Source organism: Alternaria arbusti (assembly GCF_024043155.1).
Source record: "Alternaria arbusti strain BMP 1465 chromosome Unknown scaffold_1, whole genome shotgun sequence".
Classification (NCBI taxonomy): domain Eukaryota; kingdom Fungi; phylum Ascomycota; class Dothideomycetes; order Pleosporales; family Pleosporaceae; genus Alternaria; species Alternaria arbusti.
In genome coordinates, this window is record NW_026249941.1 from 1 (window position 1) to 25,098 (window position 25,098).

The following is a 25,098-nucleotide window of genomic DNA, read 5'->3' on the forward strand; positions in this document are numbered from 1 at the left end:
TAGAAGAAGATAATATCTTTAAAGTTAAATAAATTCTTAAATATTAATAATATAATAATAGAATAGAGTATCTAGTTAAATAGTTAGAATATAATAATAGTAATAATATATAGAAACTAGATATAAACCTTATAAACTACTATTAATATCTTATAAAATACTACTAATATTAAAGAACTTCTAATAATTAAGTAGTAACTCTTTAAAGGCGCTCTAGATACTAGATAATAAGTTTAATAATAAACTCTTAGATAGCTCTAAGAACTCTATTATCTATCTAGCCTCTTTATATTCTAATTTCTTAATTTTATAAGACTTAACTACTATTATATCTTTAGCGCGATAATCTAATAGATCTATCTATAGCTTTAGCTACTCTTTATAAGAGCGCTATATATATAACTCTTCTAAGGCTTTCTTATACGCCTTTATTACTATATCTTACGTATTATAACTTTCTTTAATATAAGCACGTAACTTTTTCTTTTCTACTACTAAGCGTTTAAATTCTAACTCTATAATATAGATATTATAATACTAGCCGCGCTATAGATACTTATTATACTTCTCTAAATAAATATAAACCTTATATATACGCTTATTATATATATAAGTAGAGTATTTCTAAACTATAGCTTTTTTAAAAGAATTAATAAAGTTATAGAGATAGTAATAATAATTAGTGCTAGTAAGAGATTTCTACTTAGGTATAGTAAGATAGAAAATAAAGTAGCTAACGCTACTTATAACGTAGAGCTACTCTAGTTATAAGCTAAGCTTTGCTACTATTATATAACTTAAGAATAACTTACTAGAAGAAGAAAAGATAGTATTATAATCTAAAGAAGAAACTTAAAAACTAAGATTCTATAGGTATTAGCATACCTAAATAATAATCTAATAGCTATAAGTAGTTATATAACTTGCTTAGTGCTTAGTACTCTTAGTATAACTAATTAATACTAATTAGACTATAGAACTACTTAGTGCTTAGTACTCTTAATATAACTAAGTACTACTAAGCAGAGTAATACTTATTAAGTATATAGCTTAGGTACTAAACTCTTATAGCTTAGTATATTTAACTTTATATAAGACTCTAGTATTTAATCTAAGAATTATACTTCTTTCTTAAACTCTTATAATATTATATTATTCTACTAAACGTGCTAGTACACTACTCTATCTAATATACTTGCTTATACTCTAAGAACTAACTCTTAGGTTATCTTAGAATAATCTTTATACTACTTAAATAAAAATTAATCTACGTAGATAACTATAAAGCTTAATACTTATTATAAACTAAAAGCTAATAGTAAACTAAAAAGAACTAGTCTTATCTTTAGAAGACTATAATCTTTAGATTATATAAAACTTAGCTATAATATAATAGCGCACTAAGCTCTAAGATTACCTATCTATTAACTATTAAATAGATATATATATTTTACGTTACTAACTAATACTATATATTTTCTACTAGTTATATTATATATCTATTACTATATAACTAATATATCTTTTATAATAGTAACTAGCTTATATAAATAACTAAATACTTATAAAAAGAATATAGATAAAGAATATAATACTAATAGATATATAGACTATAGTAGAATAGCTAATAGAAGTACTATATTACTTAGCTTATATAGCTTTTATAATATAAATATTATATTTATATTATAATTATACTAACTTTATACATTATATAAAGTAAAAAAGTAGTTTAAGTATTAGAACTTACTTTCTTTTTAGAGAGAGGTAGTATTATAAATTAAATCTATAATCTTTATCTAATTAGGTCTAGCTTTAATTAGATAAGAAACTTTAAATATTTACTTCTACGCTTATATAGACCTATACATAGAATCTTACTTATTACTAAACTTAACTTTTATAGCTCTTTTACCTAGTATATACTAAGATTTTAAGAAGATTAAAAAGTAGATTTTATTATTATTAAATATATTTATATTACGTTAAAAATATATTCTAAATATTCTAGCTATTTAAGAAAAATTAAGATTAAAAAATCTAAGATTTATGCGCTAGTCTAAATTAGGTATTCTTAATTAGGTATAGTCTATAGGCACCTACAAAAATCCGATAGTTAGATAAGGTATAGCTACGGGCATAATAATATAGCTAGAACTAAGACAGAAGTAGCTATTAAATAATGTTAGGAGCGGCGTAATCTATAACTGTTATTTTGGGTGTAGATAGTGAAGTCAAACGCGTCGACGCGTCGTTTGGTCTAGCCTGAGGCGGAATGACAGATTAGTTAGCGGGAAATGTCGGGCAGGTAAGCCGAGCGGTTAATGCAGCACGCGTCAACATTGTCAACAGCTTCCATACACTTATCAGCAGATGCTTTATGTGCACGGTATCCTGTCGAGATATATTCCATTCTGTACCTAAATATCACGCACATGTGCATGCGAACAGCCTTTAACTACAGCCTATCCCACCCTTCGTCGACCCTTTCGCCGCTCCATCTCCGATCCGCGTCTCTGCGCTGTTGGACTTCTGCTATGACACCGTTTACATTTACAGTCATACACGAATCACATGCTCTCTAAGCACACTCCGTCCATCCACGCCCCTTCTCAGTACCTTCTTCTCCTCCAATCCTTCAACAACGCCGATTGCACCCAGATTCGAGACGTCCGCCAGTCGCGCGCCACCGACCTCTCCATAAAGATTGGGTGCATCTCTCACCCAAAAGATCAGGGTCGGATAATCGTCATCCGTAACGGGTTGCCGCGCTTTGAAGACTGTGATCTTGGAGATCATCTTGTCACCTCCTCGTTGCTGTTTGTGCTGGGCAAGGAAGAAGCCGACTGCTACACCGCTCGGAGAACCTGCAGTACAGTCTGCCAGCGCTGTATCCCTACAGCTTTCCCCATCAATAACAGGGGTATGGCAATAGCTTTCATGCCGAACACACTGGACATACCTAAGATAGCGACGGCTTCGACAGAGGTGATGTCGAAGTCAGTACCTGGCCATTCCTGGATACTGTCCACTTTCGTGTGCCACGGTGGCGGCCTATAGGTCTTGACGGCGAGGTTCAGAATGCCCAAAGTCTGCTCATTGTCGACACTCAGACTCCAAAAAAAAAGCTTTGATTGGAGTATCGTGAGGCAATCGATTCCAGAAGCCCCATGCAAAGTCAGCGTTACTTCGCAAAACCGGTAGGTCTCTCGATCGTGGTACGTTTGGTCGCCACGAGACTTTCGCAGATTCTCGATCGCTTTTTCTACTTATGAAGTATACCAGACCCGCGTCAGCGTTAACGCCGATGCTGGAGAATGCACCAGTGACCTGAAATAGCAGCGAGGTAAGAGAAAGATGAGGAGAGATGGATTTATCCTCCTGTTCCATCCATCGGGATTCAGATGAGTACTAACCCCTTTCTCTCCGGTGCCAGAGTGTTCAGTCCACCGGCTGTTTGATGAACAAACAAACATGCTGGCAGCGAAAGATCACGATTGTCACTAAGTGGATTCAGCGTCCGCGCGCCATCTTGAAGATGTGGAATGTATTCTCGTGTTATTTTCCACTGAATAATACTGCGCTCTAATGAATACCACCTTTCCTGCTTCGTAATTGTGACTGCGGTCACATCATCCATGAGAAACTTGCGGGCGCACTGTCCCAGCCCCACAAGCCAGTAACAACGGAGGCGGGAGTGTGACGCATACTTTGTAGTGCCGTCGTGTTGAGTTTTAAACACTCGCAATTAACGCGAAATCATCGATCGGCAAGGAATGCAATGCTCACAACAAAAGTTAGACGGCCGGGCAAGCATAATGTGTAGTCGTTCTCAACTTTTCCCGATGCAGTAGTCCGTGGTGTGTAATTCTAGGGAAGGTTTGCCGAACCCCGCATTACCGTGTACACACACGCGTCTAGCCAGCGCTCGCGTCGAGACCATTTCAACGAGCAATTGAACTTGGTTATAAGCAGCGATAAGTTACGATGTTCTTTCAGACAGTTGACCAGAATCCATCTTCTTACAAATCTCCATCATGAACGGCCATGCGGAACTGAGCAAGCGTCAACGCTTCGACGTGCCTGCCAAGATGAAGGCATTACAGTAGGCATGCTCGGCGCGTGACCTACGATGTCTCATTGCTAAGATAATCAAGATACTCTGGCCCCGAGAAATTCGCAGTCGAGACTATCGATGTTCCAACAATCGGTGATGACGATGTTCTTGTACGACACACTATTCATCACCCCGCGGTATTTGCTGCACTAACACACGAAAGGTCAAGATCTCAGCCTGCGGTGTATGCGGAACAGTAAGTAGAAGAATTGGAGAAAGTCTTTGGGTATACATCATACTGACCACCTTGAAGGATTTGCATTACCAGTAAGCTCCGGATCCGAAAAGCTTGCGACGCATGCACTGACTCGGCATGTTCACATCTGCAGCAAAGGCGAGTTTCTAGCAAAGGTGAGATCATTGGGAAATTATGTATTGGGCAAAGCTGATGTTCTTGAAGTATCCTTTGATACCCGGTACGAGCGATCGTTTACTTTCTCATACACCTCACTCACCTTCCCAGGTCACGAAGCAGCAGGCACTGTCGCCGCTATCGGCAAGAACGTTCATAACGTCGCGGTCGGTGACCGCGTAGCAGCCGATGCCTTACAGCCATGCCTGAACTGTTTCTACTGCACGCGTAGAAAGACCCAACTCTGTGAGAATGTCATCGGGTATGGCGGTAATGTTCCGGGTGGTTTCGCAGAGTACTGCAGATACCCAGCCCGTATGGTCTTCCCTATTGGTAACCTACCGGATCTAGAGGCCGTCTTGCTCGAACCCGCCGCATGCGCAGCCCATGGTATTGAGAGAATGCAGATGGAGGTCGGCAGCAGAGTACTGCTTTTCGGATGCGGACCCACGGGCATGTTACTGGCTCAGTTAATCAAGATGAATGGCGCTGCTCATGTATGCAGCACATCCAAAGGTTGCGCGTAACTACTGACACGGCCTAGTTGGCCATCGCTTCAAAAGGCGGCCCGAAACTCGATCTCGCGCGCGAACTCAACATTGCTGACTCCTACATCACCATATCTGACGATAATCCCGGAGATGACATGGCCGCGCTCTCGACCGATAACCCCTACGGCTTCGACATCGTCGTGGAGGCCACCGGCGCACCCACTGTACTCGAAAAGGCCATCGAGTACGTACGGAAAGGCGGCAAGCTAGTTGTTTACGGTGTATACGACGAGAGCGTCAAGATTGCATGGTCGCCCTTCCGGATTTGGGAGAACGAGATCACGATTCTGGCTAGCTTCTGCAGCATGAGTCACATACCGCATGTCTTGGAGTATGTGAATGCTGGGAGGTTGAAGTTGGGCGGCATTGCGAACAAGACGTATCGAATCGAGCAGTGGGAAGAGTGCCTGGATGCGGTGAGGAAACAAGAGGTTGTCAAGGCTGCCATTGTGTTCGACTAATACGGACGTAGTAGTAAGAGAATAGATAGAAAATTGCAAAGTCTAACAAACGAGATGTCTCTAAGCGGTATGGACAAGATGCTGACATACATTGGCGTAGCGCTACTAAAGCTATGACTATTCATGAGTACATCTGCTTGTGAAAATTGGTATTCGCCAGATCCACGGCCCGCTTCGTAGCCTCAATGAGGTCCTCCTTTGGCAGTCCCAATTCATCATTGTTCAGCTTATGATCCCTTTCGAACAGACCTGCCTCATCGATAAAGTACTTCGTGTACAAAGCTGTCGCAAACGACATGCGATCACCCATCATCATCTTCTCCCTAGCAGTGGCCAAGCGCTGCTTCAACGGCTCCGACGTAATCTTCCAGTCTTTCTCCGTGGTGCCAGTAACCTTCTGTACCGCCTCGAACATCTCGCGCTGGTTGAGGGCGAACGAGGATACGAAAGTCATCCGGTTGCGGTACTGCTCCAGTGTCGGCCCGTTGCCATCAGAGACTGATACTGGCAAAGATAGCAAGTTTGCCACAGCCAGCCCGGTCTGAGGCCATGTGGCAGTGTTCAGCCGCTGCTTTCCATCGTCAAAGTACACGACCTCTCGTTTCGGAATATCGATGCCGAAGTAAGCGCCGCTGAGAGAGTACTCATACCAGAAGCCAGAGGTCACGCCTATCCAAGAAGAAACTCCGAGCGACTCGATGAGCTTGCGAGCGATCGTCTTGCCAGGCCCGATGGTTTCGTTTTGGATCTCCTCCGTGTTGTACATGCCGAACTCGTTTGGTAGAATCCATGGTACGCCGGCTTGAGCTGCTCCGCGGATGAGCTTCTCCTGCGCATTACCACCGAACACGCTCATTGTGATGATGAGCGCATCTTGTCCAGTCAAAGCTTTGACAATGGTATCCGGGCTGTCGTAGTCGATGCGTGCGACGTGGACGCCGGATGGGAAAGTGGCCTTGGACTCCGTACGCGTGACGGCGGTGACGTTAAAATGGTTCTTCGCAAGGAGGGCGGAGGTAATGTATGAACCGACGTTGCCGTTGGCACCGACTACGGCGATGTTCTTGAGTTTGGATAGCAATGACATATCGCTAAGTGTGAGGGCGATGAGGATCTTGTGGTTATCGGTACCTACGTAGAGTGAGGAACACAGAAGCGTGTCATATTGTCACTTAAATACTTGGGAGTGACTTCCTCCTATGCACCTCTTGAGGTACATTAGGAAATATCGATGTTTGGGAGGCATGCGGTCGGTATTCGGTCGTAACCTTCTAACTCCGCCCATGCATAGACAAGGAGGTGCTCCTATGCTGCAACCAGTGTAGCTCGATGAGCCAATACACACAATGTCGACTGGCAACACTGCTGGATCCTTGTTCAGGCCTCCAGATCCATACAGGGCAAGCTAAGTATGCACCGAAGTCCGATCGCTGACATGATGTGTCCGAGCTGGATAGACGTTAAAGCGCGAGCGCCGAAGTGTGTGGTGATGTCATCTACAGATTCGGTTAGCGCGTGTGGCTATGGCCCGGGCGCCCATCTCCACATCCGCGGTCAACAATTCCGCGCATGGAAGACGCGTCAAAAGGAAGGGTGACGAATGTAGCTCTAGGATACCTAATGCAAACGCAGCGCGTCTGCTGTGTGAGGTAGGGAGGCTTACGGGCCGGTGCGAAAATCAAAACAACGCGACTACAGGACAATGAAACATCGAGCAACGCGAAACGTCAGCTTCGACGTGTTGTGACACTACATTACGCACCAGGTAACTTATGTGTATAGGCTGCGTTATTTGCAAATAGTAGAGGTAAACGTGCACGCACGTTCACCTATCTAGAGATAGCTCAAAGCATCGAAACAACAAAAAGGCTACGCATGTAGATTCTGTACATAGACACCTTACATAGAATAGTTACAAAGGATCCACATGTATGATACGTACACCGAATCCATACGTCGGATCCAGGTTTAGAACGCGCCCCGACTTCTCGTCATGCGAGTTTCCCCCTACCAAATCAAATGCCACGCAATGCTCGTTGCGCTCGTCATTCCGCTGGAGTCTTGCGCGGACGAATGCCACGCCGCATAAGTCTGGCCGCCTAAAGGAAGCAGCTCGGCTGCAGGCGTTCGCCAATCATGTGTCTTGCACAGCCCCTCCACCAGGGAACGACAGTCTCAGGCCAGCCTGATTCTCTCGAGCAATCGCGACAGCATTGCCTCGACAACGACGCAGAGCCTGCGACATGACGGCTATTCAGGACTATCAGTACCGACCACTCGTGGAAGATGACAACTCGCGCTTCATACAGTTGTATCCAGCGGCGCAGTTCGACGATCCCATACACGTAGATCTCGTCGAGCGGGCGTACGATGCCTCGAATACCGATGGCCCGACCGGCTACGAAGCTTTGTCCTATACGTGGGGCACAGATCTGGATTCGGCTTACATCTTTGTTGCGCAAGATTCTCGCTTGCTTGTCCGTCGCAATGTTACCCAGATCTTGGGGTATCTGAGGGACGGTATTGCCCCAGGATGTACTACCCGGACCCTGTGGATAGATGCTATATGCATCAATCAAGCGGATAATGACGAGAAAGGAAAGCAGGTTACCATGATGGGGAAAATCTACGCATGTGCTACGAATGTGCTGATCTGGACCGGAGAACCCGGACACGATTTGCAAGCGTTCAAGGTCGGGCCTCCAAATAAATACTTCTTCACTGGGGAGGACGACGACATCACTCGTGCAATGAAGTTCCTCGAGACTGGATGGTTTACTAGGCGCTGGGTAAAATACTACCGGTCTTCGAACGGATGATACCGTAGCTCATGCGGAGAGTATGGCGACACTCTTGACACGGTACTCTGTTACCGAATGTGCAGATGGCCGCGACAGGATATACGCACTGAGAAGTCTCAGTTTGACCTCAATTCCAGTTGACTATGAAGTATCAACGAATGAGCTATATTCTCGTTTGAGCCAGAACGAAGTGGTCCGATATCCAATGGGCATCATGAGCTGTGCTGGGGCCTTCGGTATCTTAGCAGCCTCTTGGATCCCGGACTGGAGATTGCCCATGCGACACAGCCCTTTTCAGTCTTCTCTCAAGATGCAATGCCCGACGTTGCCAGGAGAAGGGGTATTGGTTAGCGTTACAAAAAGTTTGCTCACGATACAAGCCACCTTTGGCGGCGTCATCAGCAGGGTTGTAGATTTGCCAGGCAACCCAGGTTTCAGATACGAACGAGAAGACGAGACCCTGTACAGGTGGGGTAATGTTTTCGCCCAACATCACAAGATCGCGATGTCGGAGCTGACATTGATGGATGAAGTGGTCTTGTGTTGTACTCTGAGAGCGATACTTATTGAAGATCTGGCGAACTCTCAACCCTCTGCCCATGTACAAGAGCGGCCATTACTCAGTGAAAAGATAATCCGCCGCTGGGGAACATACAGTACGCAAAGACTTGATGAGGAAGTTTTGCGAACGAAAGCAAGAAATATGGGACTCATTTACACAAGGAGAGGCCGATCATGCTTCTTTACCGACGCAGGGCAGTTCGGCTTGGGACCCGACTCAATACAAGTTGGCGATTGCCTTGTGAGCATGCCAGGGTGCGACTCCATGATGGCACTACGTCCGGTCGAAGTTGAGCAAGATATCAAGCCGATACATGGAGACATTGGACCATCTCAGTATCCGGCTATGACGGTCGTCGGTGACTGCTGGGTACCTGAGCTTGTCAAATCTAATAGTCAAAGTACCGCATCTAATCTTCGCACATTTCACATTGTGTAGAAGGGCAAAGCCTAGCAGCATCTGTACGTACTTTTCTCGATGAACATCTTGCACTAGCTAATAATGTAGGGACCGCGACAACACATAATCAATTCACAAGCGCGATCGACTGTCATGCGACTACAGAACAATCTCATCTCAGCGAGCTTCACCTTCATGATCAATCCCTTGGTGCTCTTCTTCAACATACTCTTCATCTTCCTCTTCCTCGTCCTCAGTCCTATCACCCATGACCTCCGCATTCTCCGCATTTCTCTGTGGCCTCGCCCGGCGAGGTCGTCTGACAAATATTGCACCTCTTTGCGGTGTGCGTGGATTGTTTGGCGCTCGAGTAATCACCGGTGTGCGATGTGGTCCACTCTGCATCGGCACTGACCACGCGGCTCTTGCACGCGCCTCACCCCTCGATTGATCCCGACACATACCCGTCGAACTTGCACCTCGCCTTCCTAAACCAGGTGAGGGTGGACGAAACTCATATCCCATATGCCCGCGCTCCCTATATTCGAAACCACCATACCCTTGGCCCATTCCACCGAAAGGCTGATTGAAGTTGTGATTGTGCTGGAATGTCTGTGGCCTTGGAGCTGGCGGAGCTGTACGGTATTCATCCTCAGAAGGTGTATACCAAGCTGAAGCGGCAAATGGGTCGGGCCGTCTTGGACGTTCGATTCCATAATAATGCGGTCCTGGTCGGGCTGCGGGCATTCCCAGCGGGGCTTGCGCCGTGATGGACGTGCTGAGGCCTGCCATGTTCCTCGCCCAGGAATGCAAAGCATCCAGTTCACGAAGGAAATTGTGAAGCTCGGTTTGCTCGATAAGGAAGTATGTTGACCGCATGTTGGATGGTGTTGTCTTATGAGCTTCGAGGAAGTATATTGATATAGTGATACCTTCTACTTGGGTTCATCGCAGTGAGGCAGAAGGACTTTCTATATACACGTCCAAAGTAAAATGCGCTGGTCTAGATTGGTGCGCTCGTAGGCCACGTCTACTAATTGCGTACTCCGACAGTGGAAACGAACGCTTCGCAGAGTGTTTGGCGAGCATACAGGATTTGTTTGGCATTGCAAATTAGGGCTGTTCGCTACATCGCACTATACAGTCACGATCAACACGGCCATTCGCTAAGACTCACAAAGCCACTGTCCAACAGACTCAATTAATCATCACAAGTATCAAACTATCGAGAAGATATTACGAACGCATAGGCCGTCGCAAGTACCCAATAACAACTGAACTCAACCACATCTTCCCGCACCACCCACCCACTTCATTCATCACAAGGCCTACGCCTACCTTCCTTCCCACTCTCTCATTCCATCTGCTTCTCCCATATCAGAAGCACCCTGAAAATCAACACAACCACAACAGGCAGCCAGAACGCTATCAAACCCCTATCCACATTCGTAAACCGCGACACATGCTCTCCATCATCTGGCTGATTTGGGTGTAGAAAATCCTGAGTATACACTAGCATGCGCTCGATGATATAGTAGGAGATAGAACCAGCAAGGCTGACCGCGAATAGGATTTCAAGCAAAGAGAGGGCGATTACGAGAGGTAGGAGGAAGAGGGGCGGATGGGCGCGTTGGTCGGGCATGTTGCTGAACGGATGACGATAGGTTCAGATAGTGTTAGTCAATTTGGTCAAGACGAGGATGGAAGTCATAGCAGAGCAAGATGTGGTGAATGTTTTATCGTATATTTTCTAGTCTATTTCCTCGTCCCCCGTTTCCGTGTTGATAATAGCGCCCTTTACATCAAGCGGCCGCGGTGATAATGTTGATGATGATGATGAACATGCAACTGCGTTCGCGTCGCTTAGCCGCAAAGCTGCAAACGCTACTAGCGATGATGCAGCCCGTGAAATGTGTGATGGTAATGTCGTCGAACGCAGAAGTAAACGCAAAAAAAAAAGATGAAGGAAAATGAAGAAAAGCAAACGCCGTGCTTTGTTCTTCCGTGAACAGTTTCCGCCCAGTATGGTATCGTAATGCGATTGACCAAACGCCTTGCTGTGTTCTTCCGTGCACCGCTTCCGCCCAGTGTGGTAATGTGCAGCAGATAATCAAACGCCGTATGCAAAGAGGAAAAGTGTATCCAGAGGCTGGTCGAGATATCCTGCAGCCAAACACCGAATGCAAAGACCGCGAGGTATCCAGACGCCGATCAGGATGTCCTGTAGGTAAACGACAATAGTGTGAGAGTGAGGTGTGTCGGCCTGCCATGAGGGTGTCCAAGCATGCCTCGAACGGATGTGGTGATATAGTCTTAGAACGAGTTGTCGGAGATGTTTGATTTCGCAGGTTCATAGCCAGGGTAAGGGCCAGCGTGCTTCATCTGCCAGTGCAATTCCGCAGACTGCTCGCTCTTCTGAGCTTCTTCCTCAGCCTGCTTGGAAGCGAGCCAGGTTGTGAGCTCAGTCTCTGATCGTCCGGATCCTCTGTGTTCTTCGGCTGCTGCTCTGTAGTTGGCTGCGCGACCTTGGCTACCTTGATGGCTGGGCTTGGCTCATCGTCGTCAGAACGAGGCCGCTTCAGCTGAGGCGCCGGTTGTGTTTGCTGAATACGTTGTGTCTGCGGCTCCTGATCTTGCTGAGCTTGTGGAGCTTGCAGAATACGTTGCGCCTGCGGCTGTCGATGTGGCTGAGCTTGTGGAGCTTGCAGAATACGTTGAGGCTGTTGCGCGAGCTGTTGCGGCTGCAACACCTGCTGTAGCTGCCGGGCTGGTTGATGCTGCTGCATTTGTTGCATTTTCTGCTGATGTAGCTGCCGTGCGTTTTGCATTCTTTGCTTGTAGACATTGCGAAGATGCAGCCCTTGCTGCAGTTCGGGCAACTGTCTGAACTGGAGCGATCGCTCAGGATTGAACGAGTTGACGTATTGCTGTACGAAGTTCTTGAAGTGTGCCTGTTGCGCTGCCTGTTGATGTGCTGCCTGTTGTTGCGCTGCTTGTTGTTGCGCCATCCGCTGCTCGCGCGCCTTCTGAATCTCTTGCTGTTTACGTTTCTCGATCGCGTTCCTAACGATCTCGTTTTGCTTCTGGGAAGGCAACTGTTGGAACTGTTGCTTTGCCTGCGGGTCCAACCTCTGGAAGTAGGCCATTCCAAACAGGGCAAATTGGCGGTTCAGGCGTGCCTGAGCCTCCTCGGAAGTGGGAGGCTGCGCTTGCATAGTGGTTGGGGGCGACTGTGACTGAGTTGACATGGCCAGAGGGCGCAAGTACTGGGCCATCATCTGCGGACTCATTTGCTGGCGCGTCTGAGTCTGATAGCGACCGAGTGCGCCCTGTGGGGTTTGCGGGCCGCTGGTGTAGCTATTCACGGAATCGCGCCTGACGGTGTCGTCGTTTGCTGCCATGACGAGCAACTGGTGTGGGCTGAAAGAGCAAAGGTAAAGGGTTGTAAAGATGAGAGTAGCGGATGAAAATACTCAAGGTTGTGGGTGCTGGTGATCAAAATAGAGGGTTGTAATAGTCAAGATGGCGGGATGTGAGAGTTCAAGTTGAAAGAAGGTAACAAGGCGGAAAAAGCCAGACTATATGGCCTCTGTGTGCGCATTACCACGCTCACCTAACCGAACGGAGCGAGAGATCTTGCGAGAACAGGTGACTCGATCGGACGGCCGGCCACAATAGAAGCGGAAGGACAAGTGAGAGTGAGAGGGAATAGCAATGGCCGCGCTGCTACTGGCTGCCCGAAAGTCGTCGACCACAGAATTCAGGGTCCAGTGATCAAGTCCCTTAACGCCGAAATCCCAAGAGTCTGGCAGTGTCCAGGAGGTTGAAGAAACAATTAGTCGCAAAGGGACCTACATATAATAGTCTTGCAAAACTTACGATTCCAACGATATCGATATTGAGCTAGTATGCGGGAAGGTGAGTGGGGGAGCACGGGCCTCCAAGCGACTTAGAGGGAAGTGCGCGCGGGTTCGCCTAGGGACAGATAGCAATGCAGGCACGTTTGTCAGCACATGCTGTACCGAATCCAAGGATCTCAACAAGTGGAGAGCTCTTGCACATCGTTCCGAAATTCTTGTAACCTTGCTAGTGCGCCAGAATACCACAAAGATGCCGCGGTGTTTTACACACTCCGGCAGCCCCAAAGCGCCCAAAATAGGTAAATCAAACAAAGTGCTCTCGTCTCGACCTGTGTGACAATAATCAATATGACATCTTCAGACTTCCAGTCCGAACCATGGTTGAGCCCCAGTCTTGAACGTGGACCAGCGTCTATACGTAGCCTGCCAACACGCGTCAGCCCACAGTGCCCCAAACTCCTCTCATGATGAGAGAGCTGTCATATAATACCTTTCCTGGCGCCCTGGAAAAAGAAGCGGACAATGAAGACCTGCAGTCCTGCCATGGTCATAATCAAGCCCGACTCCATCAAACTGAAGTTGAATATCCTCTTCTCGGTGCTCTTGACGGTGCTGAAGTTGCGGTTCTCGCGCGTGCGGAAGTATTTCTGGTTGCGGGAGATGGTGGAGAGTTGCGCGGAGAGCTTGAGGATGGATTCTTCGAGGACAGAGGTCTGCTCGGGGGAGGAGCCCTGCTTGGATGGGATTTTGGCGCGGGCGGCTTCGTTCTCAACCTAGAAGAACATGGAGTCAGCATTATGGTTCGGCGATGTCTGGGGAGATATGGCCAGGTGGTACGTACGGCGATCTCGAAATCGACCATCTTCTCGGCAAACGTGCTCATCTCATTGTTGAAGCAGAAGCGGTATTCGCCCACGTCAAGCGCTGTGAAGACAAAATCGCCCTGTCGCTCCTTGGTGCCGTCGAGAATGACTTTGTCTGTGGGGCCGACAACCGAGTAGTCGACATCGAAAGAGCCTCCGGATTGCACCTGTTCGCATGTCCGTCAGCTCGATTGTCCTTGGATCCTGCTACTGCTGTATGACAGTGTGGGTTTGAACAGCCCAAAGCAATTGCGCATTGGTCTTCTGGGTGGAACACATACTGCAAAGTAAAAGGCCAGCTTGGTCCCCTTGTTCTCAACGGTCGCGAAGAAGCATGCTTTCTCGTGTGCTTCTAATCGGTAGGTGAGAGCGGTTGCGTACACAGCCGTGGTATATGCCAGCAACGCGCTGAAGAGGGTGAGTAGTGACCGCATCGTGTTCGTTGGCGTGGACGACTGCGTTTGTTGATGCGTGCTCGTGTGTTGGAAGTTACAGCTGTCGACATCGAACGTCGGCGGTAGTTTTTGCCGACGCAACGCATGCAGGGAGGGAAGGCGCGGGGAACGAGCCACCAGCCAATGAAGATCAAGGCGACCGCGGACAGGTAGCGCGAAATGCAGATCCTCGACGCGTAGTCAAGTCATACTTATCATGTTGCGCGTTCATATGAACCTGTTGCGACAGCTAATAGTTTTTATCTTTGTTTTCGGAATTGAAAGCCGTGGTATATTGTTACGTTGTTCCTTCCCGGATAGGTGCGTGGTGTCTGGTACCATGGGATGGGTGGAAAATTCAGTCGACAATCACAGTGCAAGTTACACTGGTGACATGAAAGCAGAATGATGATATCTTTGAGACTAATCTACACTGCTTACTTACTGATCCAAAATGATACGCCATAATCATGTGCCCAACGCCTGCGCCAACCCCCCACGCACGCTACTCCGCCTATGCAATACTTGCAATATTTCAAGCTCCATTGCGCCATGTATGTTGGATTGTGCGCAACCAACGCTTTATTGCCACTCCTTGTGAAATGCTGGCAAAACTTTGCGGACAATCTCATGCCGATCGTACCCGTGCCGAGTAATGTCGCGCACCGTGCTTTTCTTCGTATCTTACACAGTCATTGCGCTGCTTCAACGAATGAAGATGGAATCAGTCTTTCCCCAAAGCGTCTTTGTCTTGGCGGGGTGTTCAAGACCAAGTGATACATCGTCACGCGCACCTACCAAGTCCCAAAGTACTTCATCTGTGACTTCGTCAGTGCTGCAATATCGCCATTGCCAAAGTGGCTTACCGTCATCGATTGGCTCAGGCTTCGCGTATTGACCCTTGCCGACAAGAGAAAACTTGATCTTGTCCAATTGCTTGCCCTTGATCTTGGTGAAGTCTGAGAGTCGTTGTTTTGTTTCGCTAAAAGGCTCGCCCTGATGTATATTAGTGCAAGTAGAGGAGGTAGGGTGATGGCTGCGCGTACCTCTTTCAGCGCAAACTGGAACGGGATACCATGTGCCTTCGATGGCTCCCTGTCAAAGTGGAATACCGAAATCTTCTTCGATGCATCGTCTTCGGGGTAAGGCGCAGCAAAGATTGACGTGTAGTCGTAGAGGCTCATGACAGAGTGATCTGGCGGGAGGACCCTGTGGAACTTGTTCACATGTGCCTCGTAGACCCGCACCTTTTGCATCACCTCGTCGCTGATGCCCGCTTTCTTTTGCAGCGCTTCAACGAGATCCGCAACTTGGGCATTCTTGGGTACCATCAAAACGTGCTCCTCCTGTATGACGTTAGTTTGAAGCAAAAACAATCACTGTGTTCAACTCACCTCTTTGCTGAGACCCTCAGGGAGCCACACCACCTTTACAGGTTTCCTCAGCTCTAATTCCTTCAGGCTCATATCCAAGACCTCGTAAAACAGGGCATCGTTTCGCTGATTTGCGCTTGCCGAATAGTTGTATGGGCCAGGGAAGAGGATGTTGTTCAGAGTTGACGTGGGGTTGTACTTGACAGGGTTTTTAGGCTTGCCGGCAGTGCTAACCGTCGAGAAGCGGATATAGCTAGAGTCGGTTTTGAGGTACTCAGCCACCTTGCTGGAGAACTGGTCGTACGCCATCTTTTTGCTGAGAGTCAAGGAGAATGTGGGTAGATCTGTATCAGGCAGTTTAGGCACGAACTCGATGCTGACTCTGTTCAAGAGGTAGTCGTAGAATTCCTTTGCCTCGGTGTAGCCTCCCGCAGTGGTTATCTGTGCGGTTTCCTTGTCGCTCAGTACGCGCTGGACCGTGATGATGTCACCATCTTGTATCTCCGAGGCTGCCAGTGTGACTTTTGGCTTCATCGCTTCGATCATATTCTGTTTGATCTCCTCAGAAAGCTTGATCTGCGTACCCGCTGGCCAGCCCAGCATCTTTGTGATTGCTGGAGTTAGATCGGAAACCTTGTCCTGGAATCCGGCGTAGAAGGTGCCAACACCGAATAGACTCTGCTCTTCTGCGTCGAAGTGCTTCAAAAAGATCATCAATGGTCGGTTGTTAGCCTGACCCTTGAGGTCCACTAGCTTCTCGCCAAACACTGGCGCGCCGCTTTCGTCGCGTTCTTGAGCTTTCTCGATCCACATCCTGAACTGCGACTGTTTCGTGCCATGTTTACTTGCAGCCTCTTCGACGGTCATCTCCGGGAATTCCAGTGCGGTATCGGGGCGAATCGTGCCGTTTTGTCTATTAACCATCGACCATGGCCGCAACATATCGGCTTCGGTTCCTAGATCTTGGGCGACCGTAACTGCAAAGTTGGCCATAGTTGTGCTTCGGAGCACACGGTAGACCCTTGGGCTAGCAGGTGTGTCTGCGTCGGCTTTCCATGGAACGATGTCAAAACCTTGGTGGGCCTTGAACTGTTCATCTGACGCGACCGCAACGTCCATGTAGAGATGAGCTTCCTCGCGTTCCTTCTTCCTGCGCTCAAATAATGCCCGTTCTTCAGCCAGTCGTTCTGCCAGATGCTTCGGTGGTTCTACCGCCTTGCTGTCTATAAGAACTTGATCAAGCCTCGTCTCCCTAATGTATACCAACATGTAGGCGCTCATTGAGCGTTTTGCGGACCAGGCTCTGGTGTAGGGATTGCGTTGGCCAGTGTTCCCGTTGGCCTGGGCGTAGTCACCACCAAAGTTTTCTTCCAGCGCCTCACGTAGTGTCGCTCGAGTCACACGGTCGTCGTCGAATTTGTAATAGTGGCCGTCTTTCGTTGGCTTCAGGAAGGCGTAATAGTGACCAGCGTTGAGATCACCGCTGTGAACCAAGACGCCGTGGAGGTGGTATATCCAGGATTCGGATCGATCGGCTCCGTCGGAGAGATATGGCGCAGCGTCCCACACTTCGGGGAATTCGTAACGGTCGTTCACCTTCATCATGGCGTCGCGCGTGAAGTCGTATTCGAAGCGCTTCAGCTGGAGATGTAGCACTGGCGGGAAACTTTCGAAGATGACACCCTTTTTAGCGTCTTGCAACCCAAAACCCTCTGCAAAATACTTATTTTCGCCGTCCATGGTCTCGACCTGCACGTAGTCTTTGAAGCTGTCGTCCAGGTTCTTGTTCCCGCTCACGTTCAATTGTATGTCCCAGAAATCCTCAACCCGGGACGATTCATAATCGACGTTGATACACGATATGTAGGTCTTCATCTTACCAACAAACATGTTGGTCAAGGCACCCTCGGCTTCAGTGCCCTTCATCCTCTCGTCGAGCTTGTCCATGAGCACACGGGACAACTCCTGTACGTCCTGCTGTTCGAAAATCTGCTTCGAGTCCCAACCAAACGAATGCGTCAGCTCTGTGGTTCCTACGGCGTTGTTTGATGTTTGGAGAAGGTAGAAGAGTCGTTGTAGGGCGTAGGCGCTATTCGAACGATCGGCTTCCTCGGCAGTCGGGATCTGGTAGACAGCCTGAAAGAGTCAGCTGTAGTTCTATGTGTTGAACTTCCTGGCATACCTGGCGGAAGGCATTGGTAAAGAAAAGCGACTGTAAGAGCGAGTTCAGGTAGCATGTTGCGCCCTGGTTCTTCAAGCCGACCATGCCGGTCTCTTTCTTGGAGTCGTAGCTTTACAAGTCAGAAAACATCGTCGGCAAAACTGTGCATCCGCGAACTCACTTGATGAAGTTGTGCCATAACACTCCCGTGGGGTCTTTGAGCACTCTTATGTATGCGGTTACATTGGCCGCATTGTCTTCTACCATTGGCCGTCCCCGGTCTTCCCAGGAGTTGCTGAAGAGTTTTCTGAGCTCTGCAAAGCGTGTGAAGCCCCAGTCGCCTTCGTCGGCAGTAAAGCGGTGGTGTGCGGTGTGTGTGGTGAATATGGTAGGGTCCTTGGGGTTCCAGAGTACAAGCATGAACTCGACACAGGCATACCAATCCTCTGGCATTTGCTTTTCTTCATAGGCCTGCTCCAGGTAGAAGGACGCAAAGTCGACGTTGTTACCGTACGGGAAAAATAGTATCCGCCAGGGATGACCGCCGCACTCGAAGATTGGGCCATGTTCACGTCGTGTGAGTTGGCGCCAGTCCCTGATCTCCCATGTGTTGTATACTTCGGCCTCGGTCTCGTACTCCGGGTTCTTGGGCATGTGTCTCTTCATGAAGGCATCGTACTCGTCGGCGCGGGGCTCGGGTTCGGCGTCGACCTCGTCCATTTGGTCGTCTGTGTCGGGCGTGATTATGGCCACGTCGGCCTTCTCGTCGTACTCGTGGTCCACGAGCATGTCGCTTTCGATCTGCGTGGGTGAGTGGGTCAGCGTGGCCGCGTCTGGCGAGACGCTGGCGAAGGCGCAAGCTTACCTGATCCATGGCGGCGTCGTTTTTCCGGCAGGTGCGGATGGAAGCGGGGGCAGATGGCACGAAAGAGCTGCAGAAACGCGTCGCGGGGGCAGTCACGACTGGGTGCGCTCGACACTACAAGGTGAAAAGGGAAGCTGCGCGCCTGTCGCCTAGAGAAAGGAAGGTACGGGTGGGCAGCACTTGCGCGGGCGGGATGCGGGTAAGGATAGGTTCCTCGCTAAAGGTGGCGGCAGTGGAGATATGACGATCGGATTATTGTCGTCTGGAAAACTCCAACATCAAGCATGTGCAAGGGCGAGGTGGACAGAGGGCGCACAAAGACAAAAGCTGGGGAGCAGCTCTCGAGGCTCAGAACAGCAGCTCTCTTTCGACGGATGCAGCCTTGGCGCTCGATACAGTGGAGTGCGTCAAAGCAAAGCCGCGGCCTACGACGTCATCCGTCCAACATCACATACTGGCAAGCGATATGCCACGCGCATATTTCGAGCTACAAACGCTCACCCAGCATGTTTGCCATTGTGCCGTGATATGACTGGCGGTGCCGTGAAATGCGCGCCCCTCTGCTTTTGCGACCGTTAATTAGAGGCTGTGAGTGAAATCCCCAAAAGTTACGCCGGTTAGCGGAGCCCGCCGTCACATGCCCCGTATTTTGCTACAGCTCCCTCAGCGAGCTCCACCACATGTGCGCTCTCGCACCAACAATTATGAGTATAGGAGCACGTAGTCTCGCGTCTTGCGCGCGACGCTCTGCTATTTTACGTAGAGCACCTCCAGCATCGCCTGTCTCTAGGGTACAAATTCGACATCCGCATGCCGCAGCCGTCGCGCCCGCATGGAGACCGTCTTCGGCCCTGGACGAGTGAGCACATAGGAAATGATCCGGCCAACTTCCACAGCTGACATGTGACTAGATGGGTGCAACGTGAAGCCAGACCCATAAGCTTGCGCCAGTTGACTTTCTTTGGAAGAACTTTGACAGAGTCTCGTCTCATCGACTCGGCCAACTACTGCCGTCTGGAGCTACCCACGAGGTGTGATCTTGGTATCTGACAAGCGAAAATATAAGTGCTGAACACGTGTAGACTTGCGCACCGCTTGCGTGATATCCAGACCCTACCATACGTCGTCGTCGCGAACCCTCATCTCGCCCATGTATACGAGTCGTATTTACGCGCCTTCGAACGCTTCCGCCGCGTACCCGAGATAAAATCGCTGGAAGATAATGAGAAGTACTGCAAGGTGCTGGAGGAAACATTAACCGAACATGCAACTGTCATACCCCGCCTCGCTATTGGCGTACTGGAAGTTCGAGGCCTGATGAAGGCTGAAGAGACGGACAAGTTCATGACCACCATGTTGCGATCGGTATGCTCCCCCCTCCATGCACAGCGTCGGGCAATGCTAATCGATGCAGCGCATCTCGCGACGCGTCATTGCGGAACAACATCTAGCACTGACCGAGACTTTCGATTCGCCATGGCATTTCCCACAGGCTGAAGTCCATCCCCACGACCAAGAGGCAGTCGGCGAGATATTTCTGCGTTGTAATGCGAAGGAGATAGTCGAGAATTGCGGCAAGACGATGCAGGAGCTCATTAGGACCGCTCAGGGCCCGCATGTCGAAATTCCTGAGATCAAGGTCTACGGTCACCTTGACGCGACATTCCCGTACATTCTGAGTCATCTCGAGTATATCATCGGCGAGCTCTTACGCAACTCTATCCAGGCTGTCATCGAGGAGCGCAAGTCGAAAGACGCCAAGCTGCCGCCTATTGAGGTATTGATCTGCGAAACCTCGCAGCACGTTATCATCCGAATTTCTGATCAAGGTGGTGGTATCCCGAACGAAGTCTTGCCATACCTGTGGAGCTTCAGCAAGGGTCCTAGGCGTGAGAAAAGGCTGCGAAATTTGGCGAGGGTACCAAAACTACTGGGAACATTGCAGGAGCTGCAGGTGCCTGGAGGTGAATCTGCAGCACAGGTGCAACAACGTCTAGATAGGAGGTCCAAGCACGGCGATTCGGGGCTGTATCACGGCTCGCTGTCTTCTTTGACTAGCCGCGCACCAGACCTGCGTCTAGGTATTGGACTTCCCATGTCGCGACTATATGCTGGTAGGTATCTCATGACAATGGCGGGGCTGCGCAGCTAACAATCTTGCAGAATACTGGGCTGGCAGTCTCGAAATCCACAGCCTGGAAGGCTATGGCGTCGATGCCTTCCTTCAGATCTCGAAGCTTGGCAACAAAAATGAACGACTTACTACACGAGCCTCAATGGACGCCATATAGATGGTGCACCCAGGGAGAATCTTGCGGGTGTCCCGCCCTGTCGTGAGGCAAGCGCAATCTCCACGCTGCTCAGTCACCACACAGTACCACGGCAGTCGCTCACGAGTGCCTTCTCAACGTCAACGGAGACCTTTGGCTGGATTGCGACCTTCTGTCTGACAATGACATTACCATTACATCCAGACCCCGCCCAATCATCACGACGACGTATTCTTTACGAGCATCTCTCACGACAACATGTCTGTAGAACATCTCGTGAGTACACTCAACCCTGCTTGCGGACTCTACTAAACCTCCCAGCCATCGCTACGCACCGATGTTGGCGCTACTGGCCATGCCCATCCATCGCCGGTAGCCGATCCCGTCTCATCCGACAATGCGGAACGCCAGCACTTGGAAAGCCTCATAGCTAATTTAGCTTTCGATACCGATTTGTACGGTCATGGCTTTCACAAGAATTGCCCGCCACAGGACATGCACTGTCCTCGCATGAGGTGGTCAGAGTTCGAGCAGAAAGGTAGGACCGATACCTTCGAGCATGTTGCGGTACTTTGCTAATGCCCAACAGCGACGGACGTCGATTACCTCGACGTGGTCATGTGCTGGAAAGGCATATCAACTGCCCAAGCTGTCGAGCTCACGATATGGGAGCGCGTCTTTGAGCAATCTCTGGTCCCACAATTCGAGAGTCACATGAGGCGAAACATTGTTGCTGAACTTAGCGCATTACGAGGTACGATACCCATTCTGCACTTTAAATTTCCAGACTGTTACAGACATCGCGCGGCCGTAGGAACTCATACGATGAACAATCTGAACACTCTGGAGCCTACGTCAACGCTGGATCACCTACTGTGCATGCTTCTATGCTGACGAACGTTGCAGATCATATTGCCGAGGACGAGCTCTGGCCTTGCTTGAAACAGATCATGCCCGCCAAGCACAAGCGTCTTGTTCGAATTGATCTTCCTAAACTCATCCACGACATGATCGACGCTTTCTACGATGATTTTCGGGCCGTCCCTACAAATACCAGATGGTCGTTCAGGTCTGGCGACCTACCAAACTTCGTGTATAATTACATCATGACGCAGGATTACCTCCTCCGCTTCTCAGACGGGTTATACATATCGGTCGATGTCGATATTGCCTGGGAAACAATGCCTGTGCTCATGATCTACGCCGCCGTCGTCTCGCAGCCACCCAATATCAAGCTCTGGCGTATGCCCTTTGGCCCGAAAGACCGGAACGCCTTTGTTCTCTACTTTGAACGCATCTTTAGCGAATCAGGATCTTCAAGCTACGAACACTTCCCCGAGGATGTTGTGTGCGAAGTGAAGAGATACGACACGAAGGTACGATACCCATGAGTCTCCCCTCACGTTACGTTGTCCACTTTGCGCTTTTTCTTCTTGATTTCGGTTGCAGACCTATCCAGTGCTTTCCTTTCTCACTGGAACGCAATTGCAGTTGTTTACTAGACTATTACTTACAGCATGGCTAGGAAGACACACAGACAGTGTCTGAGACAATTGTTCAAGCCAAAATGGTCACACAATTCCCAGGTCACGTACGCTACGAACGTGTATTGCGTCATGCGGTCAAGGGCGAAGTTATGGACATATATCAAGTCGTTGCAACGCCAGACGACTACATACCACAGCAGGAGGAACCGTCGACGCCTTGGGTTCCATCGTACACTAGTACGCCACTGTCCAAGACTCGCCCCCGTAAAGCACGTATTTCGTCTCTACATGAATGTTGGAATGAAGCATTTGCATACTTCAGACGACAGTCTGATGAGAGCCTCGATGACAAAGCGGACATCTCGGCCACATCGATTGCGGACGCATCCGTGCTGTCTGATCCTGAGCTGCCAGCCGAGTCGCCCAGGAAACGAAAGGCTCCATTGCGCTCCACAAGCCTGGACGGAGCGTCGACCTTGAACTCGGCGGACTACGAGTCAGACACTTGTCTCAAGCGTCAAAAGGTGGAGTCTTCCGGCCATCTCGACATGCTCACGACTTCTACGTCTACCGAGTTCATCGAGCTGCAGAAGAAGTGCGCTGCGATTGCACAGGACGTTGCTGCTATGCGCAAACAACTCGGCCCACTCGGTCAACCTGTGAACGGCAGTGATTATGATGTGTTGCGGCATAGTGAGGATATTGTGCGTCGTTTGAGGGAAGCAGTCGGCTCGTCACGCCCCTCGACTCCAACAGTATCTGCCACCAAGTCACCGCAGCCACAGGGCGAAGACCGACAGAGATCTCCTATTGAGAAAGGAAAGGCAGTCGTTTTACCTCCTACGCCTCCCATGGAACAACACGACTCATTGCTCCCCCGATCACCTTCGCCAATCTGTCTCACCAGCGAATCTGAAGAGAGCGGCAGTATTTCTTCAAACTCTGCCACCAATGCCAGCGGTCTCGGTGCTCAACAGCGCGGTCATGGTGATAGCGCAAAGCGGCACCGTCATTTGAACGAGCTTTCTCAAGACGAGATCCAGAAGAACTATCGCGAATTCGAGGCGGCTGCCCAACGCAGGATGACGGATCCTACCTACGCGCCCGTCAGCGACGTGGGTGACATGAACTTTGAACGCATTTTTCTGGGGGATAGCGAAGCGGAGGATTTGAGCCTGGGCGACATCAGTGGGTTGAGTGAGGAGATGAGTGGATTGGACATGGATGAGAAGTAAATTGGTGAATTAGGTTATTGTTCGTTGCGTGGACTCAATGCTTGGATTGGGTCATTGTCCATTGTGTTGTGTTGATGTTCACACTGGTCTATCCGTAGCGCAAGCGTAGTATCGAAGACTGCGTATCTCTTGAGCTTTGTTGCAGCCCGAGGTCTACTAAGTGACATCATTAGGGCATCCACTGCGTTTCATACCAACACGCGGAGGCAGCAAGCGACCACATACGCCTTCATAGTCCTGCCTGTCTGCAGCGTTCGACCCGGTAGAGACAATCTCCCAACCCTTCTCGTTCGAACTAGCACTAGTAACGAGTAGCAAACGCGTGCGAACGAAGTATCCTCTTCGCGCTATGGGAAAGTGCTGGTCCAGCCCAGCAAACATGGAACGAACGACTTGTCGGCACTATATGTACACTCTACGATAATCGCTTCTGCCTACTGCCTTTTCTGCTGCGATCATGGCTATCCATTACTTTGCAGATCAGTCTTGGCTCGATATACTACTGCTCACTCTGCCTGTTGTTGTACCTCTTTTGATCTCGTTCTACTTCGTCATGACTGAACAGCCGAGACCAACAGCACATGCCAACCCTTCTCCGACCTACAACGACACGAGAGATTCACGCGAACGGCTGGAGCATGTTATTGGTCCTGCTCTTCACTTCCTAGATACGCCAAATCCGCAAGTACGAAGACGCCAAATCGCCCGCCCAACCTCTCCGCTACCGTTTGAACATGGTATGTACACGCCAGATCCACGTCGCAGCTCAAGACATGAAAGACGGCGGATCAACGAAGACGATCTCATTCATCGTGAATATGTTCGTCAGCTGTTGACCCGAAGATTGCAATACCAAGACTTCGAGCCTAGCGACGTAGTACCGATGCAAGAACCAGACATCCCCGAAATCGTCGCGTCGCACCAAGACCCTTGGATTCCAGACAATTTCAGACTACCCGCCGCCGTCGAGGAAGAAGAACAATCATCTTCAGATGAACATACTTTCGTGTTAGTAGATCGCAGTCGTAATTCTTCCTGGGAAGTTGTATCTGATGCGGAAGAGCAAGAGTGGCAGCATGTTAAGCCTCATCTACGTGGTGGTGGGGGCGACGAGCCGGTAGCGCTCAGACCGGTTCGTGTTCGCATGACTGGGGAAGAACTTCGCGAGCATATTCGCAAGAATCGCGCTGAGACGTTGGCGATGCTGGAGTATTACAGTAAAGCTTCGGTAAGGGCGCGCGAGAGGGATGATCGAACTCGCCGGTAGACGGGCCGTGATGATGATCAGGAGGTTGTTAGTGGGGTGG

At 49.4% G+C, this 25,098-nt stretch overlaps 8 protein-coding genes across 8 annotated transcripts; 4 read left to right on the top strand and 4 right to left on the bottom strand.

The window, feature by feature from the left end:
• Window positions 1-4,037: 4,037 nt before the first annotated feature.
• On the top strand, window positions 4,038-5,481 carry J4E86_000001 (uncharacterized protein; the record flags this gene model as incomplete). The annotated part of the gene is made up of 6 exons (XM_051440578.1): window positions 4,038-4,105; window positions 4,158-4,227; window positions 4,281-4,313; window positions 4,518-4,533; window positions 4,581-4,966; window positions 5,014-5,481. The coding sequence occupies 6 exons, from the start codon at window positions 4,038-4,040 to the stop codon at window positions 5,479-5,481; spliced, it is 1,041 nt and encodes a 346-aa protein (XP_051306749.1).
• A 121-nt stretch (window positions 5,482-5,602) lies between these two features.
• J4E86_000002 (uncharacterized protein) lies at window positions 5,603-6,568 on the bottom strand (the record flags this gene model as incomplete). Its single annotated transcript, XM_051440579.1, has 1 exon — window positions 5,603-6,568. The coding sequence occupies one exon, from the start codon at window positions 6,566-6,568 to the stop codon at window positions 5,603-5,605; it is 966 nt and encodes a 321-aa protein (XP_051306750.1).
• Window positions 6,569-7,724: 1,156 nt separating this feature from the next.
• J4E86_000003 (uncharacterized protein) lies at window positions 7,725-8,300 on the top strand (the record flags this gene model as incomplete). The annotated part of the gene is made up of 2 exons (XM_051440580.1): window positions 7,725-8,001; window positions 8,146-8,300. The coding sequence occupies 2 exons, from the start codon at window positions 7,725-7,727 to the stop codon at window positions 8,298-8,300; spliced, it is 432 nt and encodes a 143-aa protein (XP_051306751.1).
• Window positions 8,301-11,621: 3,321 nt separating this feature from the next.
• Window positions 11,622-12,644, bottom strand: J4E86_000004 (uncharacterized protein; the record flags this gene model as incomplete). The annotated part of the gene is made up of 1 exon (XM_051440581.1): window positions 11,622-12,644. One exon carries the CDS (start codon window positions 12,642-12,644, stop codon window positions 11,622-11,624), a length of 1,023 nt encoding a protein of 340 aa, XP_051306752.1.
• Window positions 12,645-13,582: 938 nt separating this feature from the next.
• Window positions 13,583-14,400, bottom strand: J4E86_000005 (uncharacterized protein; the record flags this gene model as incomplete). Its single annotated transcript, XM_051440582.1, has 3 exons — window positions 13,583-13,876; window positions 13,945-14,133; window positions 14,248-14,400. 3 exons carry the CDS (start codon window positions 14,398-14,400, stop codon window positions 13,583-13,585), a joined length of 636 nt encoding a protein of 211 aa, XP_051306753.1.
• Window positions 14,401-15,105: 705 nt separating this feature from the next.
• J4E86_000006 (uncharacterized protein) lies at window positions 15,106-18,808 on the bottom strand (the record flags this gene model as incomplete). Its single annotated transcript, XM_051440583.1, has 7 exons — window positions 15,106-15,218; window positions 15,267-15,396; window positions 15,447-15,746; window positions 15,795-17,909; window positions 17,956-18,064; window positions 18,116-18,735; window positions 18,800-18,808. 7 exons carry the CDS (start codon window positions 18,806-18,808, stop codon window positions 15,106-15,108), a joined length of 3,396 nt encoding a protein of 1,131 aa, XP_051306754.1.
• Window positions 18,809-19,631: 823 nt separating this feature from the next.
• Window positions 19,632-21,090, top strand: J4E86_000007 (uncharacterized protein; the record flags this gene model as incomplete). Its single annotated transcript, XM_051440584.1, has 5 exons — window positions 19,632-19,658; window positions 19,751-19,830; window positions 19,882-20,164; window positions 20,214-20,913; window positions 20,963-21,090. The coding sequence occupies 5 exons, from the start codon at window positions 19,632-19,634 to the stop codon at window positions 21,088-21,090; spliced, it is 1,218 nt and encodes a 405-aa protein (XP_051306755.1).
• Window positions 21,091-21,327: 237 nt separating this feature from the next.
• Window positions 21,328-23,791, top strand: J4E86_000008 (uncharacterized protein; the record flags this gene model as incomplete). The annotated part of the gene is made up of 5 exons (XM_051440585.1): window positions 21,328-21,345; window positions 21,391-21,607; window positions 21,659-21,823; window positions 21,976-22,445; window positions 22,607-23,791. The coding sequence occupies 5 exons, from the start codon at window positions 21,328-21,330 to the stop codon at window positions 23,789-23,791; spliced, it is 2,055 nt and encodes a 684-aa protein (XP_051306756.1).
• Window positions 23,792-25,098: the final 1,307 nt, after the last annotated feature.